This window comes from Clinocottus analis, unplaced genomic scaffold, assembly GCF_023055335.1.
Source record: "Clinocottus analis isolate CAN_PGR_092001 unplaced genomic scaffold, fCliAna1.0.p SCAF_15, whole genome shotgun sequence".
Lineage (NCBI taxonomy): Eukaryota > Metazoa > Chordata > Actinopteri > Perciformes > Cottidae > Clinocottus > Clinocottus analis.
The window spans coordinates 6,077,546-6,105,485 of NW_027175876.1; the positions used below are offsets into that span (position 1 = coordinate 6,077,546).

The 27,940-nt window shown below is 42.6% G+C and overlaps 1 protein-coding gene across 1 annotated transcript in view; it reads right to left on the minus strand.

The window, feature by feature from the left end:
- The window catches only part of mettl24 (methyltransferase like 24), a 29,382-nt gene extending 4,333 nt beyond the window's left edge, over positions 1–25,049 (minus strand). The window contains exons 1-4 of the mRNA XM_068577132.1: positions 24,314–25,049; positions 11,112–11,210; positions 6,609–6,742; positions 1,773–1,998 (exon numbers count right to left, since the gene is read on the minus strand). Coding sequence (XP_068433233.1) covers positions 1,773–1,998; positions 6,609–6,742; positions 11,112–11,210; positions 24,314–24,625 — 771 coding nt within the window. The 5' untranslated portion in view covers positions 24,626–25,049. The remainder of the gene's footprint in view (positions 1–1,772; positions 1,999–6,608; positions 6,743–11,111; positions 11,211–24,313) is intronic.
- Between the last annotated feature and the right edge of the window lie 2,891 nt (positions 25,050–27,940).

A 27,940-nucleotide genomic window follows, 5' to 3' on the forward strand; every position in this document is an offset into this window, starting at 1 on the left:
TTTGTGTTTAGTGCCAATCAGCGTATCTTAGCATTGAATTACAAGGTGATGAACATGTAAACTTCATACCTGTGAAACATTAGTGTGTAGGCATGGTCATTGTGAGCATGTTAGCACTGAGCTAAAAGCACTGCTGTGCTTCAGTGCAGCGGCACAAGTGGCAGCGTTGACTCTAAAACACATTCATCCATTAGTGTCAAGTGATTGGCTCCATTAAATTATTACCGTGACTGCAGGATTGGCCCCTTTGTTCAGGAAATTGCAAAAGGTTATAACGATTGAAGTACATTGTGATTGTTTTCTACACCTCTTGTCATTTGGCAGGACCTCATTTAATTAAGTAGTACCGCTGCCTTACCAAAAAGGGTCCAATATGCATTTTCTTTCCATAAATGAGATGTGGATTCCTGCACCTGACGTTTGTCCTTGTGGCTCAAGTCATCTGTGTTGTTTTTTAAAGTACACAAATGACTCTATTCCTTCACTGATGCTTTTCCTGTCACTGGATGAGAGAGCGTTTGAGAAGAAACTCTTCTGCTGCTGCTGGCTCCTCCAGCACACTGTGTACTTGCATTAAAACCTCATTACAAGGATGTGTGCGTGGCTTTGCATTTAAAACCGTCGGACACTGTCATCGAGGAAACAGGATGGTGTGCAAACCCACCCACATAAACACAAACGCCAACGGCTATTTCTTCATAGTTCGTCACACATTCAGAACATCTTAATATCTTTCCAAGTCCCTTGAATGAGCCATTATACTTTGCTTTTGGCTCTCGAAAATGTTTCACAACTTGTGTAGAGTGTACACAAGTTGTGAAACCCCTCATTGAGCAGCTTGTTTGCACCAATAGCTGATTAAGATTTGCATTGATTTACCTGTAGATATGTGGACAGATAAATACAAAAAATATTGATTCATTAAGTTTGGCACCTTTTTCTTAAGGAAATTATGACAAAAAGTTAAAAGTCCTCCTTGCAGCACTTTAGTAGCTGACTGATCTAAATTATGACATCTATTTTATTCCTAGCTGCATAAAGTTAGTGGGGCTGAAAGGTAGTATAGCATTGTTTTGTGTTTGTCTCACAATGGTAATTTCATCGCAGTCTGCCCGTGACACTGACATTCTTGGATAAGTAAAGATTTTAACCTTGTATTAGTGGTGGAGCCTGACAAAAGGTCCTGGGTTAGCAAAACATTAGGATCCAACTTCTGGGGACAATAAATGTGAATGAATTTAAAGCCTTATGTGTAGGATTTATACATTTATGACTTTGGCTATTCCAAATGGGAGTAATAACCCAGGAAGACAGCAGGGCACAAACAAATGTCCTCTAGCCAAATGTAAGAAGAGAAGACAAGCTTGTCTTCTTTGACCTTGAATAATCACTCCGTCTTCTCCTGAACAAGCATGTTCGTTGGACCTCAAACAGTGTTTATTAGTATGCACGCTATCAGTGGGCTTGGCGTGTGTGTATGATCGATCTTGCATGCAGATCCCTATCTGATGAGGTGGAACACCATCCTGGGGGGTTTTGAAGACGCAGCATTCAGTATGATAATATTTAAAGGAGGAAAACCAAATTATATCTGTGTGTTTGTCCACCTGGAGCCTGACGCAGAACAGACGAATGAATCACGATGGGTTCAAATGGGCTGGTGTCGCAGCATGTAAGTGCAACTTCTCACTGACACAGGAAGAAAGATCACTGTCACGTTGTTCCAGGTGATTATTAATGGCAGAACACTTAGTTCTGACTTTGCCTCTCACCTGTCTGTGTCCAAAGTCATTCAGGATGGTGGCCAGTTTCTTGGTGTTGGCGTACTGACGCTTGGCAACAACGGCCGGGTTAGGATCCCTCCAGTCGACAGAGAGCCGGTGAAGCCACATTTCCGCCTGCTGCAGGTGAGGCTGCTTCAGGCTGGGATCAAAGCAGTGGACCTCACATCCTGCCCGTGCAAGAGTTCGCTCCAGGGACCGATCGTCCACACCCAACCTGCAGCCCACACGGCACAAGACAATCGGGTAGAATACTTAAAACACTTTCATGGTACAAGCCAAAATATGAAAAGAATGATGATCAAATAGGCCCTGACTTGAATCAAAATGTTCAGATTCATGCTCGTGACTCCACAAGGCCCGCAGAGCGCTACGTTGCGCTAAATGCTAACACAAGTATGTTGCAAAGAAGATGGCTTACTCAACAGTAAGAGGGCGTCCTTTTATATTCCAATGTAAACTGAGCTTAAACTGCAAATGTATTGTCATGCAAAACATATCTTTGTGACACAGAGACAAAGTGATCTTAATGTTGAGAAACCTCAGCACAATGTCAAATACTGTGGATACTAAAATATTGAATTCTCATGCTAAAATTTGAACTCAGAGACAGCAATACAGACGAGCTGCATATCAAACGCCACACCGTCACCGTGACCCCGACTTCACCTGCTTGCTTAGAAGCCAAGAAATGAAGAACCAAGAGGAGACTTGCTTCCTCATTTTGAAATATGATGTGTAAATCCAAGGAGACAGACACATTTCCCCGCATTTCTCTCTTTTATGTGCCTCTCACTTTGCCACTTCCTCTCTCACTGCTATTCTCTCTTTATCTCACCCCTCCCTCACTTTAATTTTGCAATTTTCTCCTTTTCTTCCTTGCTCGATCGCTGTCTCCGCATTCCCTGGTGTCTAGTTTGTGCTGCGGCTGTGTTCCGTGATTGCGGCAAAGGGAGTACATTTCCCAGTACATGTCTTTTACAGATGAGTCACCGGGTCTCCCCATGTATCCCACTCGAAGGGAGATAAGGGAATGCATGCATGGGAGAGATTGAGATGCAACTCGACATCTCTTTTTACTGCATTCAATATTTCATATACTTCCCTGAGAGTTTCGCCCATTCTCTCTGGTGGGATGTTTTTTAGCGAGGAATCACTGCAGCGACACTAGACTCCTGTCAGGGGGGTTACGCGTGGAGCAGTGTGGTGCACGTTGCACCAGAAGCTATTTTGGGTGACAGCGCTGAAAAAGAAGGGTCTCCACAAGCTGTAGTATCCTCTCTCTTGAGACTACAGAGTTCTAGAGCGGTAACTAGAACGTCATGGAGACCATGGAGATGTGGAGTGTGTGTGAGATGGGTGACAAACACCCGATGGACTGTAAATCTGATCAACACAGCCCGCAGTCCGCCTGTCCTCGCTCTGAACTATAGTGTCAACAGTCTCCAGAGACAGGTTAACAAAGACTGGGTGGTCGAGGAAAACATCCGCTGTCTCGTCTCTTTCTCTTTCAAATTCTCTTGTACCTTCACAGCCGGATCTTCTCTTATTCATGTTCCCTTTGTGTCAAATACCACGGTTTTCTTAGCACCTTCTCTCGCCACCCGCGCTCTCTCTTTCCCCTCCCTTCATCGCACGCTGCATCTCGTTAGCATGTGCGTGATTAATGAGTGTTGTGCTATATAAGAGCATGTTAGAAAAAGTTCCCCGACACCGTGTGGTAAAATCATCCAATCAGGACATTTATTCGTCGCAAGGAAGGAGCACAGAGGAATTACACAACGTGGTATGTGAATCCTGGACTGCTCAATGAACGAGCACAGAGGTGTTTCTTAAATTCATTAGGATGAACAATCAACATAGTCCCACATGACGTCTTTGGTCTTACCCCCCCCCCCCACTCCTCATGACGTCTTTAGAGGCATGGTCATATGATACCAAGGCATGTTCTTCAGGCAGAGACATACAGATTTCCGTCTCATGACTATCAGGAGACATGCAAAATTACTGTGTAAATTTGAACAAGGGAGAGTTCATTGAGAAGTCACAGGCCTTACAATAGTACATATGATTAATAAACATATTTGATTCTGAATATTACAGTGAAGCAGTAACTGATTAAGAGTAAATAAGTTTTTCTTCCAACAGAGCTCCAAATTGGGGACATTTTTGTTTTGCTCAATGGCCGACAGACTGCAGGCAAAGTCCTCATGACTGGACCTCATTTATTTTTTTGATGGGGCTTCAAACTGTCCCATCCAAATGGTGTGGTATTTATATTTTAGCGCAGTGTGAAATGTGGCCGCATATGCTCCACCGTTCAGGACATTTTGACATTGTTCACGCTAGCTACGTTGTTTCTGTCAAACCATATAAATGTTTTTTTGCATTTCCGAAAACCTCTATTGCTGCCTTCGAGGACACACACACACACACACACACACACACACACACACACACACACACACACACACACACACACACACACACACACACACACACACACACACACACTAGCATAATCTCAAAGCTAAATTAAGGGACTGCGTAGCCTTGGCTTCAGTCAAAGATACACCTACGCTTAGCTCAGTTACTGAAATACATGAATTTAAACACTGAAGACAAAAACATCCTCCCTCTCTGAATAAAAGCTTGGATCGCTGAGACAATAATTAATACCAACAACAACCAATATTAACACCAGCTACAAGTCTAATAATAATTATTGTTTCCACATCGACAGCAAAAGAGAACAAAGAGGCGGCCGCCGGAGACACTATTGGAAGTATCTTTTCTGTGACGCACACATTTCAATGCCTGCTTCGATTGGCCAGAAAATGGGTGTTTCTTTTTCATCACAATGGATGATTCATCCTTCCAGACTTTTATTTTTTATTCCGGTGAGCATCTGCTCTTCATCAAGAGAAGAAATAACATAAGATCAAAAAAGATTGCAACTGGTAAAAGAGAATGAAGAAGGAGGAGGAGAGAGGTAAGATAAAGTACAAGAGGTGAAAGGTGGATAGCTGGTCTTTCATGTGGAAAAACATCCTGCAGCCCCCCATCCACCACCACGTGACCAATAAGAGAACAGCTGCTCATCCTGCCCCGGCACAGCCGTCCACGGCTCGTTAAACCGCATGCAAATGAGACGCATCGACTGCACACGCTCACAAAAACACGCGTAATATGCACACATAATACACACACAACTGTACTCAGTCGTCCTAACGCACTGAGTTTAACAGTGAACTCACACAGCTAATAGTATTTGACATTTCTATTAAAGCCAGTGTGATGTGCAACGGTGGACTTTAGGAGGGAATTGCAAGTCTCCTGTACAGCAGAGCAGCGGTCTCCTGAGAATATGATACACAGCATACCTGGCATAGATTCAAGGGAATGAAGTCACATGAAGTCTGTGTGTGTGTGTGTACCATGAATCTAGATCAGATAAGGGACGTGGGAACTTCAGAGAGCGCTTTCCCTTGTTAAACTGCGATACTAACGGGGCTCTTAGGATATTTCTTTTGTCACTTGTCTATTTTTGTCTATTTTTTGTGTATTTTTTTTTTCATAGAATTACATTTCTTAGGTCGACTCACTGTTGTATTGTGTGAGCCCGTTGAGGGTCCACTAAGCGTGAATTGAAGTCAAATGGGATCAGTTAGACAGAAGGGAAAATGGTGATGTGGCTTTTGCTAATGTAAAAAATGCTGTGAGTCACATCCTGGTAAGCTGATATTCAGGTCAAATGTTAAAGTATTTGCATGCATAATACTATTTTTTACTTTTTGTGAATGTCTATGTAGCTTGCCTGCATGAGTGACTTCCCATCAGTCAGCCACAGGATATCAGATATGTTTTTCTCCAATGCCTCCATTTGACCCCTAACCCTCACCATACAGAGGCAGGAAGTCATAAACAGCCCCCATCGCCATTCCTCCCGCATCAGTATCTGTACCCTGCCTGCCTTGATGCCAGCACACCTGGGCTGTCTCTCAACAACAGTCAAATTAATAAACTCCCTGTCTCCAGCAAAACAATCCTGCAGCACCTCAGCACAGTGGAGGAACTGGCAGGGCGGAAACTGGGCCGAGCTGAGCCGTGACGCAAAGCCTACTGGGAGTGATTGACTCCAATCTTAAGAAGGTCAAATACCTTGGTGGCCTGGCTGACTCCATTCAAGATTACTTGCCACTCAAGGACAGGAAGCGGAGGTGGAGTGCACGTGGCGTTCCAGGTGGAGGTACAGTTAAAGCAGACAGAGGATTATCTTTACTCTTATTACAGTGTTTTTTCAACAAACCAAATTGTGCAGAATACACAAAGAAATAGAAACCTGAGTGATACATGGTGTCAAAATAACATAGATTGTGAATAAATATAGGCTCAGTGACCAATTAGTCATTGAAAAGACAAGGCCAGCAGGGTACGAGCAGACAGAGATACTCCTCTTTTATTGTGTAGAAAATATAGCCTCCATTTTTGGAAAAAATAATGAGAGAAACCCCAGAATTTCTCCTCTCAGAAGAAATTTGCCTTGAGTGAAATGACAACGGCGACAATTGTGGCGAGATGTACAGAACCAGACGCTCTGCAGATAACTCAAAATGAATGATGGGAACAATCCCGTTGCTCTACAGATGCATTACATCACCGCTTGTCTCAAAGCTAATGCACAGAACCTTTTTGTGTAAGTGATGACAGTTAGGGTTAGGTGTTGGAATAAGGGTTGAAATTTGACATGTGGTGTGAGTGTAACGTTCCAGTTTGTGAATTCAGGTATTCAGTTTATGGCGTATGTGAGTGTGTGTCTGTACGCACCCAAAAGAGTACACCCGGCAGTGTTTGCTTTGTATTCTGTGGGTCAAGCTGTATTTGGTGTCCAGACATGCGGCCCAGGCTTCCGGGGTCGCCTCCTGAGCAGCTTCCTCACCGGCCAACGATGCACACGACACCTAAACACATAGAAACATATTATAACAGCCATTTCCAATATTAAGAACCAGAGTTTCTCCTCAAGCTTTTATCCCTATGTTGTTTCCTGGCTGAAAACCTGTATTGTAAATGCAATGTACAATCTGCAATAAACGGCCTTTAAACAATCCCACCAGCATTTAAAAGCCAAGAGCGGCAGCTTTGCTGATACTCTCTGAACAGTCCTGATGTGATGAACATCTTTTCCTCAAAATATCTTGACACAAATGCTATAAATCACAGGAGACGGCTACTGACTTTGACCCCTGGGCTCGTGTGTGTTTGGGCCTCGGCGTTGAACAACGTTCTCCATGCTATTCATCATGATGCGCAGCTGGGGCAGACGCCTCAGCAGCACTGCCAAGTCTCTCAGCAGTAGAGTGAGAGAATAAAAGAATGATGATAAACAAGAAGGACACTGAACAGTGAGTGCAGATTGGCAGGTTTAAAAAGAAAAAAGTGTTTCGATTCGTGTTTATGTGGGTATGTTTTGGTAAAATATGCACCTGCATAAACTATTTACTCACAAAGAGTAAACATGTGCATACATGTCAGCGTGTTGCTTGTGTGTATTTCCGCAGTTTTTCTAGGGACTAAGCTTTACCGCAGGAGCTGCTGCTCAAATGTTTGATGTCTAATTTCTGTAAGCTCCATCTGGGGCAGAGAGTCAGTTTGCAGAGGAAGAACAATATTAGCTCAGACATGATTATATGAAACATGAATCTATGGTTCTACTGTAAACCATTCTATTGCAAACATGATGTGTATACGTCTCTGTGAGCAGTCTTTTTATGATCACTTTCTGTGTATTATCTAGTCGTACACTTACAATTTACCGAGTTCGCTCAGGTTAAGCAATCGCAAGCATTTGAAACTTATATTTGTGCATGTTTGAATTCGTGAGTTAGATTTCAGGCATCGTGTCCTTGCTCTTGCCAAACAAGGTAGTCCAGATGTCCCTATCCTCAGCAATGTTTTTTGGCTCCTCCTGGGAGATCCTGAGGCCTGTCCCAGCCAGATGAGATATAATCTCTCCAGCATGTTATCGGGTCATCCCTGGGGGTCTTCTGTTTTTTGAAAGACCCCGGAGAACCTCCAGAGGAAGGTGCCCACGAGCCACCCGGATCAGATGGCTCCTTTCAATTCAAAGGAGAGGCGACTCTACTCCATTTTGAGCCTCTTAACTTCTAAGGTTGAGCTGAGCCAACCTATAGAGGAAATTCATTTTTGTTATGTTGTTGTTTTGTTTTCTCATTCTTCGGTCACTACCCAAAGTTCATGACCAGAGATGAGGACTGGAATGAAGATGAGCCGCTAAATCAAAAGCTTTGCTTCAGGCTCAGCTCAATCTGGTGCAACACCTGCATTATCGCTGATGCTGCACCAATCTGCCCATTGATCTCCCGTTTATTTTACCCTTTTTTTTTTGCACAAGGCTTAAACATACTTTAACTTTTTGGGGTCGCAACTCACTCTCAACCCAGAGGGAGCAATCCATCTGGGTTACTGTCACTGTGTCTAATGAAGCCAACAGAACCCATCATCTGCAAAGACGAGAGAAGCAATTCTGAGGTTTCTAAACAGCACCTGGTCCTCCCTCAGCTGCGCCTCAAGATTACATCCATGAAAATCACAGCTAGAACCGATCGTAAAGGACAATCCTGGTGGAACCCAACACTGACTGAGAATGTGTTTGACTTTTGGAAAATACAGAAGCAACTCTCACTCGTGTTATATAAGAAATGGTTGGCTGGTAGCAACATTCTCAGTACCCTATACACAACCATGTAAGCCTTCTCCAAGTCTTCAAAACACATGTGAACTGGGTATGCAAACTCCCATGACCGCTCTACTAATCTTGCGAGGGTAAAGTGGTCCAAATCCCCTTTGCTCCTCCTGCACCTCAAACAATCCAAGCCTCTTCTCCAGCAACATGGCGTACGCTCTCCAAGGAAGGCTGAGCAGTGTGATTATGCTGGCACTGTGTGCAACTTCCACAGAGTGTGCTGGTCGAGTTCAAGAGTTCCTCAAAGTGCTCTTTTTTCCTGCACGATACCATCAGGGTCAATAGTTCTCCTGGGACAAACCCTGCTTTCTCTTCTTGTGTCATCTGACGATTGGCCAGGCGTTGTAAAAAAAAAGCCCTTCTTGAACTCCTTCCACATCAAGGTTTTTGCCTCAGCTACCACCAAAGCCATGGCACCCATGGCCTCATGGTACTTGTCTGTTGCTTCAGGAGACCCTTGGGTCTCTGGGAGACATTACCAGTTCCCCCTCACTACACATGACAGCTTGCTGCTCTGTCGGCAGCCGCCCTCTGATTCCAACTCACCACCGGGTGCACGAGACTCCAATGCTTATCTCAGGGGACCCACAGGCCTCGTCTCCTTGTAGGTCTTTCTCAGTTCTGTACCAGGCCCCCCTCCAAACTGTGTTCAGTGACAGGTCAGAATGGGACCAGCTGAGTTAAGTGCGGGGCCACCTCATGTGTATTTGTTACAAAGGGCAGGATAATTGTATTGCACATGTGGGTGGCACAGTCATGCATTTGAATTAATTTGGAACACGCTTCATTATGGTTGTCATTGTTAATGTGTTCCAGCTGAAAGAATTCATCAGCACATTGCACAGTGTGCAATGAAATGCAAAATCACTCTTGATTATTTGGCCACCTCACATCTGGAGGGCTGAGCATTGAAACACATTCTCTGGATATCACTTGGCTGTAAAAATGTACCTTTGAGCACACGTGATAATAAATTAACTACCTTTGTAGAAACACTGCTTCTGTGTGTGTGTGTGTGTGTGTGTGTGTGTGTGTGTGTGTGTGTGTGTGTGTGTGTGTGTGTGTGGGCTGGTGCATGCATGCATGCAAGATACACTGACTCCTATTGATTAGGCAGTTGTGTCGCAGGCCATCTCTCTGAGTAACAGCTCCACCAGGCACTGTGTCAGTCAGCATTACAGCTGAGGATGCTGCTCTGCCCCCTCCAACTCCTTCCACCCTTTCCTGTCAGTGTGTATGATGAACAGTTCCCTTCAACAGCTTCCCTCAAACACACACTTACACACAAATACTCAGACAATCCCTTTCTCTCTGTGTTCTTGTCCTTGTCCACACACACACACACACACACACACACACACACACACACACACACACACACACACACACACACAGTGGCTGCACTCCGCTGAATGTCTGCTGTGAAAGATATAGAACGCTTGTTTCGTTATATTGTTTGAGGGGAAAAGACAAGTTGCTGATTTATCCCCAAACCAATTTCTTTAGAATATAAACAGTAGCATGTGTAATCCAAAGAAGTCCCTCTTAGTTTTGGACAGTGAAATTGAAACTGTGTCTATGCATTACCTTCACAATGCGGACAAGGACACGGAATTACAGGCTTTCTCAATCCCTCAATATTTCGTATATTATGATACTGAACATCTTAATCGATTTCTCGTAATTTAATACTGACATAAACCAACAAACACAGCACAACATCTCATTGATTAAGTGTGAATAGAGAGGCTCTGAGTTTCATCTGTATGGTAATCAATAGAGTAATGAATTATGTGTGTGCTGTCGAGCAAGACGACTGAGCTGAATGTGAAAGAGGTGCCAGTGTAGCTCAGTCATTGGCTGATAGATAACGGCTCATTCTGATATACAGAACAAAGACCTGTCAAAATAATGCACTACCTGGCCTTCCATAGCAACAACTACTCTGAATATCTGCCTTCAAATTATAGTCATAAAGCTACATAAATGCCTCTGGTTGCAATGTTTAGTTCACCTGAGGTTAAAGCAGCAAAGGGTCAAGACGTTGTGTTCCCTGATGGAAAATAACATGTAGCAAAGCATCAAGTACAGCAAACAAAAAAGATCACATTAAAAATGACTCAAGGTAAAAACTGAGCAACCATGACCTCGCAGTCCAAGAACTGAGCAGTTATGACCAACCGAATTCACAGCTTTTGTCGAAAAACATTTTTTTGGTACCCTGGGAAGACTTTTTCAGATTATCTTTACAAAGAATCAGAAGTGTAGACATTGCCAAGAAACCAACAATCCTGTTTTCTGTTTCACACGTTCATAATCATAATACTGTTGCATCTTCATATCTGCTCCGCAAATCTTCCATATCCAATTGTGCTGTTCCTATTTGTTGTACTTCATTCCGGCAGTCAGCAGTGGTGGGAAATGCACTTACTGCAGTTACGTTCCATCACTGCAAGTGACATTTATTTTTAATATTATACATGGTCCCTGACAAAGACGTGAAATAAATGGAGTATATACAACTGGAGCTTTAAATAGTACGAATCCAAACAACGATGACTCACTTGGGGTGTCGTGATGTAGTTGAGGAATCTTTTAGCCTCTTCCTCCAGAGAATGACTCTCACCGGCCCAGGGCTTCAAGTCTATTTGCCATCGAGGAGTCTGTAGGGGAGCGCACACACACACACACACATGCGTGATTATTAACAGACGACAAGAGCGTGACAATTGAAAATTAATTAACGTCAAAGTAGGCCAATCAAAGAAATCCAGTACAAGGAAAACAACAAAGGGAGCTTTATTCTTCCAGGTATTGCAACTCACTTGTGTATATTGATGGAACTAGGTCACAATGTGCTCAGTGGAGAATATGTTTTCCCCCACCTGTGTGTTAGTGACAAATAAGCTGCTTAAGTTTATTTCCATTGTTATTTTAGTGAAAATGCGGCTGCTATTTAGTCTCATGCATTCAGTGCCGCAAAGTACAGGTGAAAAAAAAATTGAATGTAAAAAGTCTGGACGTGTTTCACAGTGGAAAAGTAAGACTTCCTTCACCATCAGTCGGCTATAGCAGCTCAGTGCGGCTGTGTGATCACATTCCTGAAACCTGGCAGAGCTCTGCTTTACAGCCTGCTTCATTTCTGCAGGAATGTGTCTGTTTATGATTAGAGATGGAGAGAGAAGAAAAAGAGGATCCCATAAACATCTGGCCGGGTTCATTTCTTCATATCTCCCCTTTGCGGGTTGATGCGTTTGCTGACTGCACAATAAGTTCTGAGGGTCAAACACATGGCCAAATTTCATTAGCACCCAGGTATAAATGACCCTGGGTGATTTCACTTGGGACGCTCCTGCCTTCATCAGTATTTTATGGGCACTGCCGTTTCAGATTTTCCGTGGTTTTGCACGGATCGTCTTTTGGCTTTGGGAAACTGATCATGTTTGGGTTTGTTCGATGCTGTGGGCAGATCTGGTGAGCATTGTGTATCGGGCACTACGGGGCAACAGGTCTGTTTTGGAAAATAATCTTGTGTTGGAATTCACACCCATGTTTCCATGTCTCTCTCTCTTTCTCTCTTTCTCTCTCCTAAAAAAAAGAAAAAACTAATAAGCACGTACTGTATATGGACATGCACATCCACTCACAGCAATCTGCGTATACATTATCTATGCACCATAATATCATTTTCTCCTTCAGTGTTGCTGATCCTGGATCTGCGGACACAGAGAACCATCTGTCCCTTTAATGGCTGCAGTGTTGGATCCTCGCAACACTATTCACTGTTTGGCATTCAGCCTTTAATCGATTTGTGGCGTGTCAAAACATCTGAATGCTTGCTGGGCTTTAATTCTTTCTGCTCTCTCCATCATGTCATCCCTCTATTTGCTTTTCTGTCCTTCCTCCTCTGGCTCCTACACTCTGCATCTCATTTCTCTCTTGTCATTGTTTTCTCTCTCTCTCTCTCTCTCTCTCTCTCTCTCTCTCTCTCTCTCTCTCTCTCTCTCTCTCTCTCTCTCTCTGTCTCTCTCTGTGTCTCGCTCACTCTGCAATAATTTGCAACAGGACTATACAGGCTGTACTTATTTTGTAACAAACACTCCTCTGATGTTTGACCGATGACTATGGCGCCACACTTCCTCCCTAACATTTTTATTCAGATCTCAAATGCTTCACTGGTCCAAAAATGCAGCGATGAGGCCAGGAGAGTTTTACGGGGATGGAAAGATTGCATGTCGGTCTGTTATTTAAACAAATAACATCTACCTGTAGGCGTCTACCTGTCTACTCGCTGCCCTTTTGAACTCCTTACTGCACAGCCCAGCTATCAGGCCCCATACATCACCCACAGGTTGGGACAGGACTGCTGATCAGGGAGCAGATATCCGGGACAATGGACTCACAGGGACTTTGCAGTGCATAAGGGAGGCGTTAATATGGATAATAAGTGGAGAAGGATAGGACAATGCGGGTCAAATGCACACTAATTCTCACGGAAATTCATGGCAGAGAAGGACTGGAACTATTGGCATATTTTAGCAATTTTCAGTTTCAAGACTTATCTGGATAGCAGGAGTTGTCAGACTCGTACAACTCAAACTTTTCAATTCATGTCTGTTTTCCTCACGGCCCGCAATTATTTTTTACTTCATGTGAGGTTATTTGGTGAAAAATAAATCCAACCTTTATCCAACCACATTATTTTTTTTTTTGCTGCATCAAAACTGAGATCCAATATAGATTTTTGAGTTTGTGTCTATGCCTGCATTAAACTATACATGTCTGTGAGCGCCTACGAACTGCTGAATCCTCACTTAGCGGTGATGAGATTAGTGCTAAGCCCCATGTTCAGTCAAGCAACAACAAGTCATCAGCGCCTCAGGGACAGCAGAGGTAAGCAGTGTTAATAACAAACACACAGAACATCACTCATCAACTGTCGAGCCTCAGCTGTTTAGCCCTTAATCCCATGACATTAGATATAACAACCGCCTCTGCATAAGCATTTCAGGTAGGTGTCTTGACATGAATGGATTCATGGAAAAATTAAAATGACTGATTAAGTTGGTATTAAGTTGGTACATTAGAAAATGCAACATTTTCTCCAAAAAATGTGTGTGCGCTTGCTGTGGAAAATTTTAAGTTAAACGTTTGAAAAAGTATGAATACTGAAAGAAGTTGAAATGGCAGTTAAAATTGAAGCGCTGGAGATTAAAGATTCAGTTAAACTTCAAACACCGAGGCCGAAAAAACTGTTTCTGCACAATTTACAAAGCTCAGTTTTCCTTCAAGCCTTGAAAGGAGTTGAAATGAGAGTTCAAGAGCAAGTGACGCATTTAATTTGAAGGATCAGTTGAAGTGGAGGTCACTTGAACTGTAAGCATCGACATGAGTTGAAGTGTCACTTGAAGTTTGATCACTGACGGCAGATTAACTCTCGCTTAAATGAATAGATGATTAAGTGAATTAATAAGTTTAAGTTATTAGAACAACGTCAGGGGTTCAAATTCAACCGAACTGTCTTCTATCAGTCTCTCATCCTGATGCACGTTCCTTTTCTTTTCATTTTATTTCTTAGGGATTCATAAAGTATGATTCTTTTTTTTTTTAAATATCCTCCTTGCCCCCCTTTTGATCGCTCTGTTATGGGGCCTTTCTGCATGGCCTGCATGTCTTGATGGAGCTGGACGTGTTAGTGCCTCTCAGCTTGGTGTGAAAGAAGTGGGAGCAGCCAGGTCAAGCATGAAAAACCCCTGGAGAGAAAAGGATGGATGGGTGGACAAGAGATGACTGTATAAAACAGTAGAGGACGGTCTGCCAGAACAATGAAAGAGGGTGGGAAGAAGATAAGTAGAGGGGGAGACGGCCTTGTAAACAGAAAAAGGAAACGTACCTCATTGGGAAGCAAGAATAAGAGTTATACACCTGTGTATGGATTTACACCAAGAATTTAAAAAACTCAGTAAATAAATCGATGACTGTGTGGTCAGAGCATCTCAGAGGACACAAGCAGTGCTTTTAATGTTTGTGTCACATAGGAAGCAGCTACAGGTGAGTTGCGTCTGCCCATTTGGAAACCATAAGTCCAGACGGAGCGCTGCCAGGCGGCCCCGCTGGGGCCAGCAGTGTCTGAGTGTCGGACCGGCTGCTCATTTTGTTGTTTTTTTTGCAATTACTGCAAACGCTTCTGAGCTATACCGCCATGCTGTGCAGTCGGGAGGTCAAAGCTTTCAGTTCACCCGCGTGTGGAATATTATTTTAACACTATGGAGTGTCTTGAAGTTTCAAATGCTCCTTGACAGGCTATATTTTCCGGACAGCTCAGGCAAAAGCTGAACAGTACATCTGTGCCAAATGAAGGTCAAGTCATGCCATGGTCAAGTGGGCAGACAGAGAGGTTGAGGTTTAATGAAACAGCAGGTGGCTGATTCACATTAGCCTCCCTCTGATTTCTAGGAGTTGTGAACCAGTTGAGGGACTTTATCAGAGACATGTGCTCCATGGGAGCTGTGCCAACGCGTTTCAGGGAACAATGATTCTATGTTGTGGTTTTTTGGGTCGCTCAGAACTTTGGTTTAATTTAACATGCATCACAAGGTGAAGAGCTTTATTGGTTTTAAAACAAAACACTATATCAAAGCAATTTCCCAGTGTTTTGTGTTACAACCTACAACCTACTTCATACTTACATAACTGCATTGCCAGACAGGTGTACACTTATTTAATATTTAACCTCATAGTTAATACTTGATAAAAATGAACATTCTCCACTACAGAACAAAACTGGCCGTACAAATTGGCTAGAAAAAAGAAGAAAAATCAACCACATTGCTGCTAAATATACTCATAAGACATTAATTGCAAAAAGACCATCATGATGATATTTTTTTGGACTGTGTTCATAGTTACATTGACATGATAATAAATGGTGAATATGACCAGACAAGGAGATCCCACACATTGCATCAGCCAGGAATGATTCATCGTGCCTTCCTTCTCTCTTTTCCTCCTTCTATTTCTCTATCAGTGGAAAGATTTATTAGGTCTTACATGTGAAAATCTTGTAATTAGCGTTGTTACGAAAGTCAACCACAGCATATACAAAGTTTGCACAGCAAAAGAGTTCAGGTTTGATCTAGTGGTCGGATCACACCTGATAATCCATATGCACCTGCTGCATTCTGGGTATTTAGAAGATAGACATGTTATATCAGTTGGTGACAGACGAAAACGGTATATTGAAAGGATTGATACTGACAGCAGGACTGTGGGATCGCAAACAGGATAATCACAAAGAATCTGCCACACTGAGCTCTATCGTTCTGACTAATCTGGTAGATTGGGGAGACTGACAGTTGGATCTGACCCATCTGCCTCGGTTTCCTGCAGTGTCATCTCTATTCCTCTGGCAGGCCTGGCTCGCTGGCCAATCCCAGCTCACCAGAGTACAGTGAGAGACAGAGAGGCTATAACAGAATTAAGGCGGAGGATTACGCTGATCTTTTTTAATAAAGGCAGTAATCTCAGAAGAGTTTAGCCTCAGTCTCAAAGGCATCTGACAAACCCACATCTGGTATGAGAGAGAGGGAGAGAGAGAGAGAGAGAGAGAGAGAGCGCAACAATCCTAGTTTAGTGTGAAGTGGTGTAGTTAAGTTAACCCCCGAAATATGATTTGACATTGAGGCTTTGCAATAATGCGTCCAACTCTGTGTTATATTAACACACACTCACATTCCTCATTCTGCACACACCTTGGCAGCAGCACTATCTGCCCACATGTCGTAAATCAAAGCGGATGGTAGACCTGCACGAGCCCATTCTCACTCAGCCCTTTAAGCCATCGCCTACATGGCACCATCTTGCCAATGCAGGGCATTTCATTTTTCCTGTTTGTTTGTTTTGTTCCAGGTGCATCTTTACAAACATCCTCAGTACACTGTGCTGAACCGAGGGAACCATATCAGCGCCTTGAATTTCATAAGAAGTACCGTGAGACATGCAGAATTTAACTGCACAGCAGCTGCGAGTAGAGACAAAAAGGCAAGCAATGCCTGTAATTTGATACCCGTGGAGGTAGTCGATTAGTAATCGAGACGGGATGACAAATCAGGGAAGGACACGTTGTGGCTGCTTAGACCAAATCAAGTAGCAAAATCATGAATGCATGCAGGCATATACAGGTGCTTCAATTCATCACAACACGGATTAAAATGGTTCAGGGATGCAACTCGGACAAATAATGATTGACACAGTTGATGACACTTCGGCGCTGTCTGATTTGCTCATATCGTGTTTGAATCGTGGCCCTCTTGGCCGGCGTCTTCACAGACAGATGGGCTCTCATTGTTATCAGGCTTAGTTAAAACCTGCACGTGTGTGTGTGTGTGTGTGTGTCTGAGTGTATGAGTCAGTCTATGCAAGTGTGCGCCTGCCATCCTGGACAGTATCCCAGATATGAGATCTGTGTTTGATGTCAGGTTGGGAGGAGCAGAACGAGCTTGCTGAGCACCAGATGACATTCATTTCCCGACACGGAGCAGAAAGATCATCGTCGTTTGACTTTTTTTTGCCAATTTGTCTGTTTGTTTCTTACACATAAATTCAAATCTAAATATGGAAATGGCAATGAATCGACGGGAAGGGGGTCGTATATTCAAGCCTTGTCATCGTTTGCTTTGTGAGATTACAGTCCTGCTAACATTTTTTTCTGAGCGGTGGTGTCGCCACAAGTATCCCACTTGTGTTTGTGTTTCTATTTGAATCTCCCTTCTCTGTGCCTTCCTCTCCATATGTTTTCCATTCTCATTAACAATAAGCTATCAAAGAGATATACCGAGTGAGAGACAGAAAGGAAGAAATATGACTTTCAACAACAAGCTCTTCAAGCGATTGTCCCTGATGTTCACTGACTCTGTTGCTGAGAGGTTTGTGTTGTCTTTGTAACCAGACACATGTAGCCATAGTGCGCGTCGAAGGCCTCTGAAATGGATTTCTGCTACACAAACAAAACGCAGGCTTTTTTTGTTTGCGCACAAAGTGACATTTGCTCCAAGCAGGTATTCGTGGTGCATTTGAGTGCATGTGTACGTACATGGACGGGGCAGTGAAATTGAGTGGTAAAGATCGGAGCGAGCTCTTTCAGAGGTCAATGCACTCATTCATATCAGCTGGGAGGGAGACTGAGAAGTTTCTGGAATGTTCCAGACAAGGCGTCCATGTCTGAGGGGAGTATTGTGAGATCGAGACTCGGGCCTCGACAGTTTGACACTGACTTTTCCCCCCTTCAGTGGGAGTCTTTGTCTGACACAAGCTGGCGAGCACAATGGACTCACTGTTTGTTCAGTCAATAACATTTAGAGCATTAAGTGGCTCCTGTTTCTCCATCTGCAACATATGGTTTTGATCTTCTTGTGTGACGCAGGGCTTGTATGGATCTACTTTTGAAAGTAGGGATCAGATGCTTTCAGGTCTCAACTTTGGCCTCGGACCTTTTTCTCAGCCTAGTTTTACACTTCACTAAAAAAACAAACAAGGATGGATTTCAGGTCCTCCTGATAAAATATAAGCAGTAATATCTTCTCAGCTCCAGATACACTCGCAGCTGTTTCTCCTGTTAAAAAAGTGTGCGAACCCTCGCTCAAGGAGATGAAATAGTCATTTTAATATAACTTTGCTGAGAAGGAGTGATTGATTATCTGAAAGGCCTCTTTGTGCTTCTTCTCCCCCATAACTTGGCAAGGATTCCAGGCCTGGCTTTTTTCCTTCGTTGGACTTGATTACTAATCTAGCATTGAGCAAGCAAAGCTGTGCGCCTGTGTAGAGCGGTTTGCTCCTCCGGGAGTGGGTGGTGTGTGCAGAAGAGGTGATGCAATGCTATTGCGGTTATGTGATCCAAATATGTTGGAAATCAAAGGGCTTGTATGTCTAAACATGTGTATTTTATCTGCACGGAGTTATAACACCATGTATGTGTGTAAGCTGCTTCAAGGTGCTTTTAAACCTAAACGCGCTGGTTTAGATAAATAGACATATACTTTATTAATCCCCAAGAGGAAATGTGTATGTTTGTTTTAAAGACGCTCTGCCAGTTTTGCATTCTACAGTACCCTATGTGGCAATTACAAACCACCTTAAAATATTTGTACAATGAGCTTAATTCGGTGGTATCATTTTCTTCTCTTTTCAAGAAAGCAAATTTCCCAAAATGTGGAAACTGTTCCATTTGGACCTTGGTGGAAAAATAAGTAATATATTTACATTTCAGTCCCTAGTAAACTAGCTTCATTTACATATATATATATATATATATATATATATATATATATATATATATATATATATATATATATATATATATATATATATATATATATATATATATACATGTTATTTCAAAATGCCATGAACAAGTTACTATAAGTGTAAATACTCCACGTTGGGACAGCAGCGGCATATAATCTTTTAGAAGCGCTGCTTCTAAAAGATTATAGATGATTTCAGCTCAAGAACAGAAAGTTGAGTGCGACCCCGTGACATGTCAGCTTCCAAGCCTTTGATTTCTTGTGACTCACTGGTTCCTCAGATCAAGCAGCCAGAGGTTAAAGACACGAGTACTGACTGCAGTCACACCTTTGGGATTACAGAAGGCAACCTTCAAATTCTTCTCTCTCTTCCTCCGTCGAGCCGAGGTCTTTCAGCTTCCCAAGACGCCACCAAGGTCACCGGGTTTCTGCATTAGAGAACCCTCTGCGGGCCCAATAATGACTGACAGCTCAAAGTTGTCCTTTCTGTTCTGGCGTCAACCCAACACTGAACTAATCAACGCTCAGACTCAAAGTATTCATTTGGAATCACATCAATGTTTATTTGAACAAAAGTAATTAATACTTGCCTTGCAGATACATTAACTTGTGTCACATCGAATTAACAGAAATCATTTGATTAAAAGTGCAGGCGGCTCGGGCTTATTGGTGTTTATTGGCGGAATGAATGAATGAATTAAGTATTCTGTTTTATCCAAACAGAGTGAGAGTCACCTCAAAGGCCACACGTGTGTTTATTTGATTCCCCTCTGCTGGGTTACTTTCATTTACAAAAATAAAGAGAAAAAGATCAGAATTGCATGGTGTTACATTTCCATCAATGGAAGATCATTTCAGCGAGCTGTCGTCGTGTTTCACGTTCTAAAATCTCACATGAAAGGCTGCGTGGTTCCACTTTTGCTTCTCTGTGGTGATCTATGTGCCGCCTGACTGCGGGCTTTGATGTGGAGCGTATGTGACGTGTGAACGGCAGCTGGCCTATCCGGGAGAAATCTCTGAGTGAGTTCAGGACAGAATTCCTGTAGAGCGCTCACACATTCACAGAACTGTCACCGTGAGCTGGGATGCGGTGGAGAGCAGGACACACACATTTGGAGATGTGTTTAGTTTCTTTCAGGTGATGAGAGTCATTTAAGGGAAGAATAAAGAATAAATCACTTTCAATGTACGACCTGAACATACTGAACATACTGGGCCTCGTGCAAAAATCACAGAGTCTAACAGATTCGTTCTTGAAGGGTTCTTTATACGAGTGATTTAGGAGAACTTCCACATTCACCGATTTACAAGTTGTCCAGACCTGTGCATAGAAGTCTGCTGTTATCCATGCCTACGTTTTTCTATCATGGATATATGTCATTACTTTTATGCAATTTTATGTTAAAAAATCCAATAAAAACTACACTTTATAAAATATTGACATTATCCAGGTTGATTACAATTCCAAATGTGCTATTGATGCTTGCACAGCACTACAATGTTTAATATGAACATCACAAGGTGAAAAGCGTACTAAGCTATGCACTAATTGAAGGTTCATTTGTCTCTGTATATAATAAGGTCAGTGAGAAGTGTGACCAGGGTCAGCGCCTCTTCTGGATGCCTTAGCGCGTCTTCAGACGGCGACCTGCACTTGTCAGAGACAGATGAATGGTTCTTCACATTATGCAAGTCGCTGTCCAGGGGGACATCTTCCGTTGCAGTGTCTGACAGTGCAACATCACCTATTATGGTATGCATTCTTTCATCCGTCTCCGTGATGGAGACTTCCCCCCGGCCCCAATTGCCTTACTGTGACAAGACGTTTCTTTTCTTGAAAACCATTTTCATATCGTACCACTTCTTTAATATCTATCTGCTGGGAGGCTTGGCGCCAGTAAATATTAAGATCTGAGTCTGTGTGGATTTCACTGCAACTCGAACTAACTCAAGCACCTTGAGAGACATGAGTTCATTCTGGCCCGGTCATCAGAGAGTTCTTTGAGAAACATGACCCAGCCCCGTCTCAGAATGCCAATAGAGGTCAACTCTTGCCAATCTGAGGTAATTATTCTGGACACTGATGTGTAGAATAATTCAGAATATACATATCTGGTACTTGCTCCTCTTATCCAACCAGCGTAGCAGCAGCTCTTCCGCTCCCACCAATGGCAGTGTAGCCGGCGTAGTCACACAAAGTAGCATACGGCGTCGTCTGGCGACTTCTGCCGACTTTTCTAAGCTGCCGGCAGCCACTTGTCTTTTTTCCGACGCTTTTCGTAGTTTCCAGCAGGAGAGATGGAAATGCGTTGGAGTGCGTCACCGTGACTTCGGGGCAGTAGTCTGTTTATGACGGTGATAAAGTCAGGAGGCTGAGTCATCAGCGCATGCTGCTTCTGCTCCGCTCTATCTGCTCTCCCTTCATCATTGCTGCAGTTTTGTGGCTCAACACATTTTACATCTGTGTATAATTTAACAAGTCGTCCCTGCCCTGGTTTCCCCAGTGGGGAAGAAAGGCTGCAAGAGGTAAATGATTAAAGAGGATGTGTGTGAGTGTTCATGCGGATGCCTGACAGCTAAGAGATTAGATTTCCTTTATTGGTTATTACTAAAACAGTCCCTTGAGCGCACTCTCTCTCTCTCCGTCTCTCCCTCTATTAAGTAAGAAATAATTTGTCAGCAACGGTCTGTCCTGTCACACATCTCCAGTTTCTTAAATGCCTTTTTTAATGATTTTTCTTTTCTCAAAGTAAAGAAATGCTGAACTTATGGCATCTTCAAACTGCAGCAGGGATAACAGAGCAGCTGGTGTTGTGTTTGTGAAGCTGTGTCACTGGGACGTTAGTTGTTGGTATGCAATAAAAATGCAATTAATCAACAGCATATTGTGAAAGAGAAAATGTTATGTTAGGGGTGAGTTTTATTTCTGTCTCAATCTGGATATCTCAATTTTAATATGTGACCATAAACAGGTGAAAAAACGTAATCAGCATTCCTTTAAAAGAAGAATGTAGTCTCAACCACGAACAAATGAATACAAAAATGATAATAATAAATGGACCTTGAAGTAGATTTTTTTTGACAACTGCTGTATTTAATTTTTAAAAAAAAATCATTTTCTTGTAGGTGGTTTATGTATTATTAGGGTTTTATTTCTTGACAGTGCTTGTTTGTTTTTATATTTTTACTCACTGAAGTTCAACTTTGACCAAATTGACTCCTCATATTCTTCTCTTGCTAAAATTGAGGTTGTAATTGTGAAAAACTATCGCGATAATCACATGGCTATCCTACTTCTTACTTTAATTAATTATGAGTTAACAAAGAGGAGTTGTTCCATTTCATTGCTGTCCTGCCTGTTGCAAAACGTTCCACTGGTTTGATTCAGTTTTACAGCAGCTCATGAATAGATAATGGTGAGATGCAGCTACTAGTTTCTGTTTATGCTCTGCTGCAACACAACACTTAGATCTTTCCATAATGGGTTGGCAGCAGAAAGAGGGACACTGTGGTTAACACGCCAAACATCATCACAGGCCAACAAATCACTTTTGGCCTAAACTGATGAAATACCTTTTCAATGACATGCCAAACATCGGTCGCACTTTATATTAACTACACACTATACAGCATTAGTAAGGCAGGAGTGATGGAAAACCCAATCATGAAACGCATAATAGTCAATAATAAAACATTTATAACTGTGTTTATGACTTGCATACTAATGAGTTTCTATAGATAAAGTGTTCATGTTGGAGCAATACTTAATACATAATGAATTCAAGGTTTTACACATGCTTAACCAATACTAAATAGTGTGTAGTTACTATAAAATGCAACCCAAACATTTTGTGCAGGACTGCAGAGCCTCTCATTGTTTTACAGCAACTCTATTCTGAACCAACCCTTTGCTATAACCCAGACTTCCTGTCAAATCAATGACTGCATGGAACAGCATCTTGGATACTTTTAAAAGGTAATGTCAAGCTATGAAGGTAATATGTCACCTCGCCCTGTGATAACAGAGCTTCTGTACGAGTGTTCTCTTGAATCTCTCCATTGCTATTCATCAAGGTCACTGCAGGCGTCCTCGTCATCTTCCTTGCAGAGCAACTCTGCCGCTTTCCAGCCCCTTATTTCATCTGCGATGCATCACTGTGTGCCGAGAGGAAAGAGCAGGCAGTGAGCTAGTGAGCACCAGAGAGAGAGAGAGAGAGAGAGAGAGAGAGAGAGAGAGAGAGAGAGAGAGAGAGAGAGAGAGAGAGAGAGAGAGAGAGAGAGAGAGAAATAAGTTAAAGGAGAAGAGACCATCTTAGAGAAATATGGGTTAGAAGTGTGAGGAGAGGCTGAGGTTTTGCAAAACGAGACAGGAGAGTTTGAAAAAAAAAAGCAAGAGAAAGGATGAGAGCACAAAGATCGGGGACAAGGTAACATGACAGAGTGAAAGAGCTACAGTGATCTTTGAGATGAGAGCCTAAAGCAAGAAATAGCGAGAAAGGGTGTAGGTAGAAAGAGAGACCGAAAGAGAGTTAAACGGCTGAAGCATGTGACATGAATTTCATCAGGGCCCCTTCAGGGCAACTTATGTGACATATTTAGTTGCGAGCATATGGTGGTATGTAATATTGATGGCACACAAGTGCCCATCCCTCGATGTGACATAATAGCCTTGCAGTGATTTTAAAACGCAGCGCTGTTGCTCCTCAGTCTCGTTGGTTTGAGTCATTAAAGATTTAAAGTCGAGCATTTCTTGCCGCAAAGTAACAGAAAGAAGATTCACTAGAGGAGAGGAAGTAGGGGATTGAAAGATAGCAGAATGTCAAGGAAAGACAGATTTGTGTGTCTGTGAGTGTGTGTGTGTGTGTGTTTGTTGAGGGACAATGGAAGTGAAAGGGAATAAAAGGGAGATGGATGGACGGAGAGATCAAATGACAAAATAGAGGATCAAGCACATAGCTGAGATAAATCAAGAGAAAAAATGAAAGGCATGAAGAGACACATAAAGTGGGTGTTTTGTGAGGCCAGTGCTTTAACACACCCTTCAGAGGTCAAGGGTCGAGCCCCTTTAGAGTGCAGTGTGTATATGTGGATAGCTGTGTTTGCTCCAACAGGCATTGCATGTGAATGGCTCTTTGTTCCACTTGACTCTTTATAGATTTACACCGATACAAAGCAGCCGGCGCAGGAGTTTTTTTCTTGGTTTGATCTGTATTTTAACAGACAAACTCTGTGTCAACTTCAGCAGTTGAGAAGCATTTCAGAAGTGCATTGATGGCACTGCCTCCTGTTCTTCCTTCATCACCCTCTTGGGATTACTGAGCTTTAATCCAGTGACTCAGAGACGGAGTGAAAGCCCCTCACTGAGCCTCTCCGTCTCTACAACACTGATTTACGATCAGATAACCTTACAAGAATCTTAATGGCAGCAATTAAGAACTCAAAAGTTGATGGGTTATTGAACATACCTTTCTGTGTGGGCGGAGAGGCGGTGAGGGCTCCTCTGTGTCTTCGTCCCTCTTCCTCGCGTGGCTGTCCTTCTTTAGTGTTCGGACATAAGAGATTCTCCTTTTAATGCTTCTCTCCTGCTCTCCTGCTTCTGGCTTGGTTCTGCTTTGTTGGCCCCACTTTCGGCTCGACTGGGTGGGACGTCCCAAGGGAGCAGGTGCTCCCCGCCAACTTGTCTCCAGGAAAACATGAACACACACACACACAGCGGTGAGCAGAACTCCCAAACGCAGCAGCAATCCCCGGGTGAGACACTCTCTGCCCATAGCCATCCACTGTTTGGTCCTTTCTGGCTCACCTCAGTCCATCTCATCAACTAGAAGTTTGGTTTTTTCTCTTTGCTGTTGCCATCCCATTTGCTCTCTCCCTCTTCTCAAGGAGTTGTGGTTTCCTTTTCCTTCGCTTCTCTTCTCGTCTCATCCAGCCTCCTCCTTCCCTTCAGGTCCAAAGTCCACCATAAGACTTTTTTGTGGAGGTTAATGAAACACACATGTCAAGGACGCCTCCGCTCAGGAGCCGTTGCACATGTGTGAGCCGACATGAATGAACCTGAATGTATTTGGCGCATGCCAGTGTGTGTCATGAGGCTCGGCAAAGAGATTCAAAAGTACAATGTGTGCCGCCCTCTTGAGAACTTTGGGAACTCCCTCCTCACACTCTCAAGTTCTCCTTTTTTCCAACCACACACACACACACACACACCCCTTTAATTGCTTTCTTTTTCTTTCTGTCAGGCTCATATCACACACACATCGCTCTGCTCCCTCCCTGGGGTCGCCTCCCGCTCAGCAGACTCTCGGGTTACTGTGTAACTCTAGCTATGGGCAGGGCCAGCAGCAGCACGGCCCGCGCAGGTCCGTCTCTGCATCTGCAACAAGTTGGCGCCTTAACCAATCAGGACAGCGCAGCCTGGATTTGCGTACTTTTCTTTTTTTGGCTTCAAAATGTATAGAAATGGGATCTGAGAAATAATATTTCATGTGGTGCGGCTGCATTTTCTTTTTCAAACAATTTATTTTAAGGCTTAGCTTCTGACCAATGTTTAAATCACTGCAGTTCTCATTTACCGTACTAAAGACATTGCAAAATGTAATTACTCCTTCAATTTGGTGTATTGTATACATTAACTAAATAGTGTTAATAAATCTGTGGCAATTTACTGAAACTAATTGTTGTGTTTCATTTTCCATGGCAATAATTCTCCAAAAATGAACGTGTACATTTGAATCTACATTTTGGATGAAGAAAATCACGGCTCACACATGTTGATTTGCCTTTCTTCAGAGCATCTTTACATGCCTAAAATCTAAGAAAATCGGTACAGGATATTAATATGTCTGCCTTCTTTCAACTGTTCAGAATCAATGACAAAATCTTGCGATTGGGTATTGACTTATGATTAGCTCTCTACTGCCCTCTTTGGAGCAAAAATAATACTTCCCCCGCTTCTTGAATAAACAAGCAATATGCATTGGACTGGTATCTTGTGATCAGCTTCCCAATCAAATTGGTTTGGCGACAATGAAAATTCCTCCAAACATACATTTGTGGGAGACACATTGACAAGATAAAACACGTTCTAAAAGATACTCAGCATGCTTTCAGGTATTGTCTTTGCTTCCTAAATAACCTGCACAAGCTTCCAAATAAAGGAAAACATTGTAATGAGACTGCTGCCGTTGGTCTGGATTACCTGTAGCAACATGCTCAGAAGTTAGTTGCTCAATCAATCAATTTATAAGTCAATCAATCAGATTTTACTTCACAGTTTGTATGAAAAGTGTGTTTATGACTCTATGCATTTCCATCCACTGGGCATGATTAACTGTAATGAGTTTGAGTCAAAACCTGACAATTAGTCGACGGATTTTTGCTTTCCTTGTAAATTAGCTTTTAGAGTGGCGTAATTTTGAAATGACTGAAAATATTATCTGGGAGTAAAACAGTTTGTAAAAATGACATCTAGTGTATTAATTCAAGAAGATTTGAAGGAATCAATCCAAGTCTTTTTACAACTGTCAGTCCTGGAAGCTCAAAGCAGGATCATAGCAGGACGGTCTGTACTGCCCCCTAGTGGTCAGTCATCCACACTCATCACCTTCATATGGGATGAATTTCAACACAATGTGAGTCTGTGCATTCCTGAAGTGATGTAGGTCAAATGGTAATTGAGCTGCTTGGTACTGAACACTATGACCGGAGTAAGAAAGAATGCAGCATGTTTGACTGACTCAAGATTCATGGAGACATTATTCCCATAAGAAGAGCCGTGATACGGTCGGTTAGCTCTGTGTTTTTACACATGTGTGCATGTACAGCACAGTGTATGCCAGAAGGTTTACACTGAGCATCACTTTTTCTGTTATGTTCCTGCCCAATTGTAGTCCATCCATCTTTTATCCTGAAAATCATATATGACAAGACTTGAAATGTCAGACACATATTGTGTATCACTCACAGAAAGACACTATGTTCATGTTGTAGCTTTTTCATGTGGAACACAGAATAAATGTTCCTCCCTCAGTGTTCCACATGTTGTAATGATTTCTCAGGATTTGGCCAAAATCTTGCTGCCACATGGAACATGGACCGCAAGACACGTTTTTCTTTTCTTTTCTTTCCTTAAATTCCTTTCCTTTCCTCTTTTCTTCTCTTTTCCCCTCTCTTCTCTCCTATTTCCTCCCCTTTCCTCCTCTCATCTCCTCTCGTCTCCTCTCTTCTCCTCTGTTCTTCTCTCCTCTACCAAACTGAGGTTCATACAGCCAGGTCAAGTTAACTTGAACCGCAGCTCCTCTTTGTTCCCAGAAGTCAGAGCAAAGATCAAACACTGTGAAATCGACCCATTGACCAAATAACCTGAAGGGCTATACTGTTTGATTTTTATGACAAAACATATTGATTGGATTGGCGGAAACATCTTTATAATGTTTTCACGGCTCAAATCATTCAGTCAAAAAAATTACAGGTGTTAATAAATGTTCTAGTAGCATCTTAGATATACTTAAATACAAATTGAGAGCCTGATAGATAGATCAGCTGTTATTAGACTTAGTCAAAAAAGGGATCCATCCTGGGAATTAGGAGTAGAGGGAGCGCCAAGCATAAGAAAAATGTTCACCCAGAATTGGCTTACATCAGGAATGAATGTGTGATTAAAGGCGATATAAAGATGCGAGGTGAGCTTTACAGATTAGAAAATTCCTTGTTAGGTTTGGAAAGTCAAGATAAAGAGTGCAGCCTATACGGCCTTGAAAACAACCAGCAGGGCCTCTGTGGTGCATGTGCACGGTTCACAACCAGGTAAAACTAGATTCAACTGGACTCACATATGTTTGTTTGCTTTGTAAAACATATATTTTCTGGACAAAATCCTGATTCACACCCACGAATGTCTGACTTGATGTGCGCCATAGTCATTTGCTCTGAATGGCAGTGATGGAAACATGACACGTGGGTTATCATGCTGATTTCTTTTCTCTTTTCTGACATGATAATATGTGACGCATGTTCAAGTAAATATATACAGTAATAGATCAAATCTAAAGGGATTTGGACATTTACTTTAATGTATTTATGTTTAAAACATG